The 13,341-nt window shown below is 39.5% G+C and overlaps 1 protein-coding gene across 2 annotated transcripts in view; it reads right to left on the reverse strand.

Annotated features, from left to right (window-relative positions):
- The window catches only part of heatr5a.L (HEAT repeat containing 5A L homeolog), a 33,023-nt gene extending 26,756 nt beyond the window's left edge, over positions 1 to 6,267 (reverse strand). For both annotated transcript variants that reach the window (XM_018231194.2, XM_018231193.2), the window contains exons 1-2: positions 5,951 to 6,267; positions 2,167 to 2,378 (exon numbers count right to left, since the gene is read on the reverse strand). In XM_018231194.2, the coding sequence (XP_018086683.1) occupies positions 2,167 to 2,378; positions 5,951 to 6,073 (335 nt within the window). In that variant the 5' untranslated portion in view covers positions 6,074 to 6,267. The remainder of the gene's footprint in view (positions 1 to 2,166; positions 2,379 to 5,950) is intronic.
- Positions 6,268 to 13,341: the final 7,074 nt, after the last annotated feature.

Raw genomic sequence — 13,341 nt, forward strand, 5'->3', positions numbered from 1 at the left:
ATGTCAAATTTTTGAGCAGAGTTTTCTATACCCCATACAGGCTGGCTAAACTGTACCCCACAGCATCTGATGTCTGCCCAAAATGCAGAATATCAGTAGGGACATTCTTTCAAATGTTTTGGGAGTGCACAGAATTACAGCAGTTCTGGAAAGAGGTTATACAATACATAACAGAAGAACTTAACCTGCCTGATTCATACTCCCGCCTATTGGGCGTCCTGAAAGATTCTAACATGGACACATACACGAGTTGTGATATTTACAATTATTATATTATGCCAAAAAGTCAAAATCACTTCACTGGAAATCTATGACAGTCCCCTCGCTCAATATTTGGAAAAAATTCATTAATTCTTTACCTAAACAGAAGCTTACATATGTAGCAAGAGGCTGCCCAAAAAAGTTTGATGCAGTGTGGGGTAACGGGGTAGCAGTGCAAAGATAATAAAGTGGTGTAACAATATGTTTGTAGCATTACAGAGCATTTGATTTTTTTAGATGGGGTCAATGACCCCCATTTTGAAAGCTGGAAAGAGTTAGGAGAAGAAGGCAAATCATTTAAAAACAAAGAAAAAATGAAAGCTAATTGAAAAGTTGCTTAGAATTGGACATTCTATAAGACATTACAAATAACTTAAAGGAACAGTAACACCAAAAAACTTAAAGTGTTTTTTAAAGTAATGAAAATATCATGTACTGTTGCTCTGCACTGGTAAAACTAATGTGTTTGCTTCAGAAACACTACTATAGTTCATATAGACAAGCTGCTGTGTAGCAATGGCGAAACTGAAAAAAGGCTGTATGGCACAGGTTAAAGTAACAGTAACATCAAAAAATAAAAATGTTTTAAAGTAATAACCAAGTAAAGCAACCATTATGTTCTACCGAGCTTATCTGCTGTGTAACTTGAGCCTTTTCGCATTTGAATGGCTGCCCCCATTGCTACACAGCAGCTTATTTATATATAAACAACAGTAGTGTTTCCAAAGCAAACACATCAGTTTTACCAGTGCAGGGCAACACTGCATTATATTTTCATTACTTTAAATCACTTTTATTTTTTTTATTTTTCTTCCTTTAAAGGTGAACCACCCTCTTTAAAAACATTGCATCGATATGCTTTAAACTTATGCTTTCCTGTGGACTTTACAGGGCACTAGCATTAAAGGGGAACTATGGCAAAAATGAAAATAATGAAGATATACTTGATTATTTCAGAAACGTTACAGAATTTTGTAATCGATTGTATTTAGAAAGTTTCTTATTTCAGTATGCCGAAGCTTATATTAAATTTTCATTTTGTGATAGGTCCCCTTTAAGTAGCACCAGCTGTCTGGTGTGCTTCATAGTGCCTTGGGAAGAGATGTCACAAGCTTATCCTTTCGATCAGTGCCACACTGGTATGATAAGTAAATGGGATTGTACCCATGGGCAGTGGCATTTTAGTTGTTAAGCTTGCCTTTGAAACTTTGCAAGAGGTGTGTGTCCTACAAGCGCACATCAGATGGCTAAGAAGATATTTTTAATTCAGCTTTTGGTTAGAAATGAGTTTTAAGGGCTTTCAGGCCGACCTCTTTTGGCCAACATCTGGACAAGGCTTTGCCTTAAAGGGATCCTGTCATGGGAAAACATGTTTTTTTCAAAACGCATCAGTTAATAGTGCTACTCCAGCAGAATTCTGCACTGAAATCCATTTCTCAAAAGAGCAAACAGATTTTTTTATATTCAATATTGAAATCTGACATGGGGCAAGACATTTTGTCAATTTCCCAGCTGCCCCAGGTTTTTTTGAAAAAAAAAAACAATTTCCCATGACAGTATCCCTTTAACCTATATCAAAGTTACACACACATATATATCTAGTCTCAAGAATATCCCGGTCACTAATGAATCATTCACTATAAATCTCACTCTAATTAGCCTTCAGACTGGGCTTTCATGAAAATCTAGAATACCAATCAGAATTAATCTTTAATCTCGCCTTAACTGATCTTCAGGTTGCCCTTTATCCCCTGCCTCCACTGCTCTGAAACCTGCTAGTGTGGCCAGGACCACTGTTTGGGAACCTCTGGGATAGAGGGTTGGAATAAAATATACAGATATACGTGTTGTGATATTTTGTGATCTAATAAAGTAGAATAAACAAGAGATATAAGGAACACTCACAGTTTACTTGGGAGGTAGCTGGGAGAATCATCCTTACTGCGAATAACATCGTTACATCGGTCGATAGTTTCATATACTGAGAAGGTATCTCCAGAGCTGTACACAAAAGCCAAATTATAAGCCAAGAGGCGACGAGCTGGTGGTCCAGGGAAGCCCATCATTACAAGTAACAATTGCTCAATCAACTGCTTCTGGTTCTCCTTTATTTCGGCCTGGAAATGACATGGACAAGAACAATCATTATATACGAACTGGATAACTCAAAGCCTCACTATGAGCACTTTTCCTTAGAAATAAAAGACATCCCTCAAATAAAATGATCTCTGTATGTCACTGCCTACAAATGTCCTTGAATTCAGGGTATTTAACAGCATAATTCTCTAACACTCTTTAAATGGTGGTTCACCTTTAAGTTAAGTTTAGTGTAGTGTATTATAGAAGGGTCAATTCTAAGCAACTTTTCAATTGGTCTTCATTATATTTTTTTTTAGTTTTTGAATTATTTGCCTTCTTCTGACTCTTTTCAGCTTTCAGATGGGGGTCACTTACCCCATCTAAAAAGCAATTGCTCTGTAAGGCTACAAATGTAATGTTATTGCTATTTTTTATTACTCATATTTTTATTCAGGCCATCTCCTATTCACATTCCAATCTCTTGTTAAAATGAATGTATGGTTGCTAGGGTAATTCGGACCCTAGCAACCAGATTGCTGAAACTGCAAACAGGAGAGCTGCTGCATAAAAAGCTAAATAACTCAAAAACCACAAATAATAAAACATGAAAACCAATTGCAAATTGACTCAGAATATCCCTCTCTACATCATATTAAAATTTAATTTAAAGGTGAAAAACCCCCTTTAAGTTAAGTTGCAATTAACTGCAGACATGCGGTATGATTTCAGTAATAAAGATATACTAAAGAGGTGTACAGTGTCTTTGCACCTAGGAAAGTCCTAGGATAGGTACATTATCCTATACTTAATACAGAGTAACCTTTTACTGTTATATTTAGCCAGCACTACATGAACAAACAGCAGATAGGCACTGATATATAATATGTTTTAATAATGTTTTTAATCTGGATTGTAGCACTTTCACAAGTGATACAGAAATAGTATCCAGTATGCTCGAACTACCTATGTTGTAGTCAATGCAAGGGCACTGGTGCCTAGAAGCTCTCTTGAGACCCCTGGGCTTAATAGTGGCACATTTTAATTTTTTTTATTTATTGAATGAGTAGCGATTCAGCCAGCATGTTTTCTTCCTGCAGCACATTTCTATACATGTCTTAGAGATAGTAATTATTTATCTAACAATTTGCTGGGGGTTAATTGGCTAGACGTGGGATCAAGGATCAAGTCGTTTATTGGTTAAAGGAACAGTAACACAAAAAAATTAAAGTGTTTTAAAGTAATAAAAACAAAATGTACTGCTGCCTTGTGCCAATAAAACTTGCACGTTTGCTTCAGAAACTCTACTATAGTTTATATAATCATGCTGCTGTGCAGCCATAGGGGCAGCTATTCAAAGCTGAAAAAGGAGAAAAGGCACAGGATACACAGCAGATAACCAATACATTCTGTAGCATACAATAGGATTTTTCAGAATTTATCTGTAATCTACTGTGTATCCTGTGCTTGGATGGCTGCCCCCATGGCTACACATAAGCATATTAAGATAACTGTTCCAGGGCAGGACAACAGTACAGTATATTGTCATTCCATTAAAACGCTTTAGTTTTTTTGGTGTTACCGTTCCTTTAATAAAAAAAAAATTGGTATCAGAAATCGAGTTGACACTAACAACGTATGCTGATTTGTTGCCCCCAGCTTGTATCAGAATATTGTTCAAGCTATAAAAATTAAGAGGCAGAATGTGTATCACGACAAACATGTCCTCTCTCTATAATAGGCTTTGATAAATGTTAAATAAAACACTGTAGTGCTGTGTGGGCTTTTCTGTCCTTACCAACCAACACACAATGAGTGCATCTGCTTTCTTCCATGCTACACCCTCATAACCCAGACATGAGCATAAACCAAATCTGCAAGATCATAAGCATCACTCCCTTGTATCCCAGAGATGCAACATTGTATATAGGTATCATGTTTTCTATGCAGATCTGTATCATCGTGAGCATAGCTTCAGTCAACAACAGATCTGCAGCATCATTCAACCTTTCCCACATTTCTAGGATCATGAGCAACAAAACCCCTAAATCTAAGATCTGCAGCATCACGAGTATCATTGTTCCCATCCAATAAAGTATCATTGTTCCCATCCAATATCTTTATTATGATCAACATTACTTTCCTCTGTCCCAGATCTACGGCATCATGAGCTCTGTCCTTACTATCTCATGTCTGTAGCATCACGAATAGAGACAAAATCCAGAAGCACACCAAAAATAGTTGTTGCGTGAAAATAGGTGGTTTATTTAGCCCATAAGCATTTCACAAACAAGGCAACGTTTCTGACCCCTCCGGGCCCTTTATCAAACCTTGATAAAGGGCACGGAGGGGTCCGAAACGTTGCCTTTTTTTTGTGAAATGCTTATGGGCTAAATAAATCACCTATTTTCACGCAGCAACTATTTTTGGCGTGCTTCTGGATTTTGTCTATACTGACTTTTGTCCCCGTGCAAGGAAGGGGATTTCTGGATGAGCACCGAGGATTTCAACAAGTGGAAACGTCACAGGTAGAGCACTCCATTATCGTGCTGTAGCATCACAAGTATCATTCTTCCCATCCAAGATCTGTATTATGATCAGCATTACTTTCCCTTGTGCCAGATCTAGGGCATCATGAGCACTGTCCTCACTATCCCAGATCTGTAGCATAACAAGCAACTGCACACACACAATCCAAAGCAGGTGTCATGAACAGTGGCATAACTACTTTTTACGGGGCCCCAAAGCAAATTAATTTTAGGGCCCACAACATATCCAGAGGTTGCCCTGTTTCAAAAGTATAAATAGAAATTGCTAATTCATTAGGGCGTCATGAGGCCCCCTAAAACTCCAGGGCACCCTATACTAAGGTTCGGACTGGGGGGCCCGGGGCCCACCGGGACTCCTGTCCAGGGCCCCTCTCTGAACCCCCTACTGCGACGCCGCACATGCACAAAAAGAAGCCACAAGCATGTGAGAACGGCGCTGCGCGGCACCACAATTTTTTTTTATGTAGGGCCAGGAGATCGGGAGAGGGGTTCTGGCCCGGCAGGGGCACATGAGGGCCGGTGCCCACCGTTTTTTTTCCCCAGTGTCCCGCCGGCCCAGTCCTACCCTGCCTATATCTTCTGGGGCCCCCTGCAGCCACAGGGTCTGCTTCCTCTGTAATTACACTCCTGGTCATTAAGGGAATAATCCCTATTAGTTAAATCAGCAGTATCATAAGCAACAGATTTACCCCCTCCAAAGCCAGACAAGGGGCAACATCACTTTCCACATCCAGACCTGCAGCATCACGAACATCTAACAAAATGTCTCATATACATATAGATCTCCTCCTGCCCCTAAAGGTGTTCCTTAATGATTCTAGGGACCAGGGCAAAACAGACTCCCTAAAACCAGCCAACCTAGTAGTAGTAGCATCAGCATCATGCCCCAGTCAGTGACTATTGTAGAAGTTATGTAGGAGCACACTCAGGCAACTTCCTTGCAGTCAGTCAGGAGTATATACAAACAAGCAACTTGTACAAGAATCATCCCCTGCAACTACTACTCTTTTGAATTTAACCCAAACACTGGACCCCCCCCCCTTTCCCCGTTTATAGGAATGTACCCGCGTAATAACGGGGAGAACTCTCCGCAGGTGTCGCAGCCATTCCAGCACCCGAAGCCCACGCTGAGGCTCCTCCAGTTCCGCGACATCAAGCAGCTGCAGACCCCTCTCTTCCAGCTCCATTCCGGTTCTAACAACCGGACCTTTTTTTTCCTTCTCCTAAATCCAACAGGGGCGGCTCCGTTCTATCGGCGCTCATCTGTCAGGTCTGTGGAGATCGCACTCTGCTCTGGAGTCGCCAGCCTGCAGAGCGCCGATGTCATCGATCCTACAGTATCTGTCTCCTGCTGAAACCTGTCACCGGGGGTTTGTCCTAAACAGGAAGCTCTAATTGGAGATGACGTGGGAAGCAACATCGTTTATAGTTGGTTAGTGATAGCCATGGATATAGACACTATTTACATCTGCCTTGTTCATATTAGTTCTATAACCTGCTGTCGGATGACTGGAGAGAGAATTGAAGAGGTTGTTCACTTTCCAACACTTTTTTCAGTTCATTTGTAGTTATGGGCGAATTTATTCGCCAGGCTCAAATTCATGGCGTCAAAAAAAATTGTCGCCGGCGTCTGTCAAAATCCGTTTTGCGAATTTTCGCCCATTACTATTCATTTGTTTAAACAGAAATAAAGACTTGTGTGTTTTCTAAGTTCTATTTATGACAATTTATCTAATATTGAAGTATAAAGTGTCATTTTTCACCTTCTAAAGCAGCTCTGGGAGGTGGGGGGTCGCCGACCCTGTAAACTGTTCTACATTTAGGGGCAGATTTATCAAGGGTCGAATTTCGAAGTTAAAAATACTTCGAAATTCGACCATCGAATTGAAATACTTCGAATTCAAATATCGAATTCAAACTTATATTTCATCGAATTTGGCTATTCCTATTCTGCGGTCAAAGTAAAATCGAACGATTAAATCGTTTGATTCAAAGTATTTCAGTGATCGATCAAGCGATTTTTCTTCGACTTCAAAAAGCTTAGAAAACTGCTCTAGTAGGTCCCCATAGGCTAACATAGCACTTGGGCAGGTTTAATTTGGCGAGGTATTGAAGTCGAAGTTTTTTTAAAGAGACAGTACTTCAATTATCGAATGGTCGAATATTCGAATGATTTTTTATCGAAGTCGTAGTATCCTATAATGTGGTTTGCTTTTCCATGCTTGCCAAAGTTGGTAGGTGCTTTCCTGTGCTTTCATTGGATGGGAATGTAGAAGTACTGAATTCTCATAGGATAGAGTTGTTAAGGGCAATATAACAACTCTATTTTCTTTTATTAAGGTTCCCTGGGCTTGTGTAATGTAATGTATTCTCTGCAACATATACGTCCATTGAAATTTAATTTCCTGCCGTATGCAAATTAGCCAGCGCTAGCGCAACTTTGCTTTGCTTGCCGAATTAACGCTAGCGAAGCTTCAACATCATTCAGCGCCCTGGACACAACTTCGCATTTTAGTGAATTAGTGTTGTGCTGTTGAATTTTCACCTGGCGAAGTGTGGCGATGTGAGTGAAGCCGTCGTTGGCGAATTTCTGGAGGTTAGTGAATTTGACCCATGATATCTTTATGAATCACAGTAGGGGGTACATTACCCACTTTATAAATAAGTTGTATACCTTGAGCCTAAATTATGGTTTCAGCAATCACAAATGCAAGTAGAGCAGAGATATAAACAAATAAACATTGTTCATGCAGCCTTCCTTATACAGGTATGGGACCTGTTATCCAGAATGCTTGGGACTTGGGTCATTCCCGGAAAGCGGACCTTTCTGTAATTTTGATCTTCATACCTTTAGGGCTCTTACACATGAGCGTTCTGACCTGCGCTCCCCTGCATTCCGTTTTTTGGCATTCAGCCGCAGGGGAGCGCAGGAATAGACGCAAGTCATTATTTGAAATGGGGCTGTACTCACTCAGGCGCGTGTAGGCGCCGAACGCAGGTTCAGACGCAACATGCTGCATTTTTCCTGCGTTCGGCGCCTACACGCGCCTGAGTGAGTACAGCCCCATTTCAAATAATGACTTGCGTCTATTCCTGCGCTCCCCTGCGGCTGAACGCCAAAAAACGGAACGCAGGGGAGCGCAGGTCAGAACGCTCATGTGTAAGAGCCCTAAGTCTACTAGAAAATCATGTAAACATAAAATAAACCCTATAGGTTGGTATAGGGCAGATTTATTAAAGGAACAGTAACACCAAAAACTGAAAGTGTTTTAAAGTAATGAAAATATCATGTAGTGTTGCCCTGCACTGGTAAAACTGATGTGTTTGCTTCAGAAACACTACTATAGTTCATATAAACAAGCTGCTGTGGAGCAATGGTGGAAATAGAAAAACTTCTATATGGCACAGGATATATAATGGATAACAGATAACACCATTATGTTCTACAGAGCTTATCTGCTATCTGCTATGTAACTTGAGCCTTTTCTCCTTTGAATAGCTGCCCCCATGGCTACACAGCAGCTTATTTATAAAAACAATAGTAGTGTTTCTGAAGCAAACACAGCAGTTTTTTGATGTTACCGGTCCTTTAAGATTCCAATTGTATTTTCCACGAAAATTCACATTTTTTGTTTTTTTTTCAAAACTGACATTTTCAGGGGTGAAAAAAAAAAACCTCGAATTTTTCGAGATCTATTAGACCACCGACCCTGGAAATAGCTTGAATTCAAAAATACACCATCTAAAACCTGTTGAGGTCTTGTAGGAGTCAATGGCAGAGGTCCCTTGAACCCTTTGAAGATCTTAATAGCCTTTATGACGTCTAAAATTATTTTCAGAGGGCGTTGCCTAAAAATTCTAATAATTTGAGCGATTCAAGTTTTTCCCTGCGGAAAACATCCTTAATTAGAGTTTTCGGGGTTTTAGAAATCCCAGAATTTAGTTTAAAACTCTTAACACTCGACCTTTGATAAATAACCCCCTGAATAAACCCAATAGGCTGGTTTTGCTTCCAATAAGGATTAATTATATCTTAGTTGGGATCAAGTACAAGCTACTGTTTTATTATTACAGAGAAAAAAAAAATTTTTGGTTTATTTGGATAAAAATTGAGTCTATAGGATTTTGAGCTTTCTTGATAACGCCATGAATCATGAAATATTTTACTATTTTTTTTGTATCTTGTTGTTTAAGTATGTTTGCCAGGAAAATTAGTTTTCCAAGTCAGTAAACCTAAGCAATCTATTTATATTAATAACATGTCAATTTAGGAGGAATGGTAAAAAAAAACCCATTAATTAAGTTCACTTTCATATTTTCTTCCGAATACAGAAGGCCAAAAATAAAATCTTGTGCAGCTGTTTCCAATTTGCATTAAAAAAAAAATCAAACTGAGGGGGGGATTCCATCCTGAAAGTGGCAATTAGACTAGTCCCGGTATCAGTGCTATAGTCTATGGAATAATTTCAGTAACCTAGTATTTTCTCATTTGCTTAAAGTCTAATTACATTGTTCATAGTGTTTAGTTTGCAGTGGGTTATCCAAGAGTTTTTTCAATCAACACCCGTGCTAATGCTTGAGCACCCACTTATTTATGTGAATGTACGTAGACTAATCATGGCCTACACTATATTTTTGCTTGGTCCTTCATAGAATTCACAGAATTGTTCAGAGTTATCTAAGCTTTTACATGCAGTAAAATTAACCGTAATACCAAAAAAAAAAAAAAAAAAATGAGAAAGAATTTGTAATTTGTGATTTTTTTTTACTCTAATAAATTTGAGATCAATTTCCAATGGAGGTAATGGAAATATTATTGTACCAATTGCACATATAAACAGCTAGAATATTTCCTATATATCTCTTTTACCCAATCCTGTCATGCTATTTACTGGTTCATAGACCAAAAAGGTCCAGCTTTGCCATCACATACAACAGGACTCAGTGACAGAGTTCTAACTTCTGTCAATAATATAGTGAATAAAGTACCCCCTCTTGTAAAATATAAGGATATTTTTAAAGTTTCCGAGGAGTTTCATATTTTATACAGGTCATGGAACTCCGAGGTAACTTCTAATATCCTCATATTTTACAAGAGGGGGTACTTTATTTATTATAATACACACATTTCAGTGAGTCATGTGACAGAAATGACATCAGAACTCACCTTTTATAATTGATGACATCAGAACTCACTGTTTATAAGGATATCATTTACAAGAAATTCATGGCTTTTGTGTATTATATATTAACAGGTGATGTGTATTTTATTTTGTATGTATTGTATTGCACGATTTTCTGCTTGAACGTGTGCTCTGTGTTGCAAAATTGGGTGTGCCTTTGACTTTCCACTTGTGCTGGAAAACTGCAATTAACAAAACCTTCACGTCTGGAGTCTCATCTGAACCGAACTGAAAGGTTCATCTGAATCAGGTTATTCTACTAGTCTGCAGATGGATGGAGAACACAGTTACAACGATGTTATCACATGAAGACAATACCCAGATGAATGGTGGTAGCACACCAAAAAACCAAATGGTTGGTGCTCACTGCAAGATATGTGAAACAAGTTTCACAGCAACCCCCAGCACATGATTGAACACCTTGGGGGACCCCCTAAAAAGTATTTCCAAATGCGAACAAACTCCCACCAGGTTCCATGTGTGTGTCATACTCTGCCTGGGGGAGGTCAAAGGCAGTGCATGACACACACAAGGAGCATAGTGCAGACAGAATATGGCACACACAGGGAGCATACGGCAGGCAGAGTATGACACACACAGGGAGCATTGGGCAGGCAGAGTATGACACACACACAGGGAGCATTGGGCAGGCAGAATATGGCACACACAGGGAGCATTGGGCAGGCAGAGTATGGCACACACAGGGAGCATTGGGCAGGCAGAGTATGGCACACACAGGGAGCATAGGGCAGGCAGAGTATGGCACACACAGGGAGCATTGGGCAGGCAGAGTATGGCACACACAGGGAGCATTGGGCAGGCAGAGTATGGCACACACAGGGAGCATTGGGCAGGCAGAGTATGGCACACACAGGGAGCATAGGGCAGGCAGAGTATGGCACACACAGGAAGCATTGGGCAGGTAGAGTATGGCACACACAGGGAGCATTGGACAGGCAGAGTATGGCACACACAGGGAGAATAGGGCAGACAGAGTATGGCACACACAGGGAGAATAGGGCAGGCAGAGTATGACACACACAGGGAGAATATGGCAGGCAGAGTATGGCACACACAGGGAGCACACAGGCAAGCAGATTCTGGCACACACAGTACTGTACTATGTACAGTGACACAATGGCAGTGCAACTCTTACATTGTGAGGTGTGAACAGGTCAACAACGTAGGCATTGACAGCGGTATGATCAATGCAAGTCCTTACAGGTGTGAACAATAGGCGTGTAAATACATGGGATGACAAGTGTGAATACAGGGATTTTAAAGCCTAAATCTGAGATGTGAATAATGCAGGGGCCAGTTGATGTTAGTTCGGATACCTTTTAAAGCTAAAGCTGGCCATAGATGCAAAGATTTGATCGTAGGAATCTCCGAATCTTGCGATCGGTCGTTTAGATGATCGGACAGGTTTGAACATTTTTGTCGGCTACCGATCATATCTCTGCATGTATTTCCGATCTGCCGATATCAGTGGGAGACTGTCACCAACTTTTGTCGGACATAACTTTCGTAAGATTGCTGTAGGGGCAGAACATCATCTGATCTTTTACTACTTTATTTGATCTGAATGGTTAATGGCAGGTCGGGAGATGGCACTGAACGATCGTTCGCCCGATATGAAGGTAAATCTGCACGTCTATGGCCAGCTTTATAGAAAGGTAAACAATCAAAGCAGCCAGACTTTAATGGCTGTAGGCCGCATGCTGTCTATGGCAAATTTAAAGGATTTTTTCAGTGCAACTTTTTCGAATTACAAATTTGGGGTATTCAAGCTTTTTTTCACATTTTTTAAATACATAAGTAAACATTTAAAAAATGGTGTTTATTCGAAGTAAGGGAAAAAAAATCTAACTTTACACAAACTTGAATTTTGATAAATAGGCCTTTAGGGAGCTTATTTATCGAGGTGTTTAATTAGAGAGTACAACATAAAAACTTACTTTCTATTCCTATGGGATTTTGAGAAGCATATTTATCATTCTTCATTTAAAAAAAAAATGTTTCCATAGCATTTTCCTTTAGACCAGTGGTTTTATATCTTGTTGAGTTTAAGACTTTGCGGTTCCAGAATCAGTTTTGCTTTAGGTCTAGGGAATGACTTTATCTTCATCATTTTCATGATCAACTTCCCCAACCCTGCACCTAACCAGTCTTTCAGCTAAAGCATACTTCATCTAATTTCTTATTACATGCACAAAATTTTCACATCGGTTACAATGCCTGTATTATATCTACATCTGATATTGAATACCCACCTGAAATGAACTTGTATCCCCATTACCTTATCATTATTCTCTGCAATCTTCAGCTGGGCATTCATATCTAAAAGTGAAACCTCTATGGAAGAAAGGAAGCTTGGCAGAAAAAGACAGCTTGTGATTTGGAAATCTATCCAGTTTTCTCAGCCTTGGGAATTGTTCACACAAAGGCACTGAGGCAGAAAGGCTTTCTTTATTTATTCTAGCTTTTGGTTTGCTGTTATGCTATTTTTTTTTCCATAAAAAGCAAGTGTTTGATTTAGCCCCAGCTGAAATATTCGTGTTAAATGAAACAAAATTGCTTTTGTGTTTGTACCAGGTGCCCTTGTCTTAAAACCCCTGTTCGTTGTCTCTTTATCTTTCTATATAAATATTTAATGTAAATGCATATCTAGTGAAAGATATATCCTTATAATACACAACAGAGATAATTGTGAAATATATTCCACAATGCATAGTGAGATCAGTGTGCCGCATGCAATATGGGAACTTGTGTATTATTGTATCAGAAATAATGCACCCCCTAGTACTGATATCAGAAATCACTTAGAGCCCCCCCCCCCAAGAAAAACTGCTTTGAGTCTTCAAACGGTTACAAAATGTCTCTGTGGCTACTAATAAAAGTCATCATGGAGTCCAAGAATTGTATAACAGCACTTGGCTCATGTTTTATATGGTCACGGAAGTCATTGGTGACCTCTTATATCATTATATGTCACAGTAGGGGTTGTATTATCCCTTATATAAAACACAGACACCCATTTTATTGCATGACCTATCATCTGTAACTGATGCCTTTGTTCCTACCCACTGTATTTAATCATATCCAAACACAAAGATATATCAGCTCTGCCGCACCCTTTATACATGTATCACTAAATGTGTACCAGTCACCTGCTGCTAAGTCATCACAACAATAAGGTTGGACTTTAACTTACGCTCTCCCTCGCAACTGCAAGGCACATGCAAGCTGTAAATAATACAATTCACATAACC

The sequence above is a fragment of the Xenopus laevis genome, chromosome 8L (assembly GCF_017654675.1).
Source record: "Xenopus laevis strain J_2021 chromosome 8L, Xenopus_laevis_v10.1, whole genome shotgun sequence".
Taxonomy (NCBI): Eukaryota; Metazoa; Chordata; class Amphibia; order Anura; family Pipidae; genus Xenopus; species Xenopus laevis.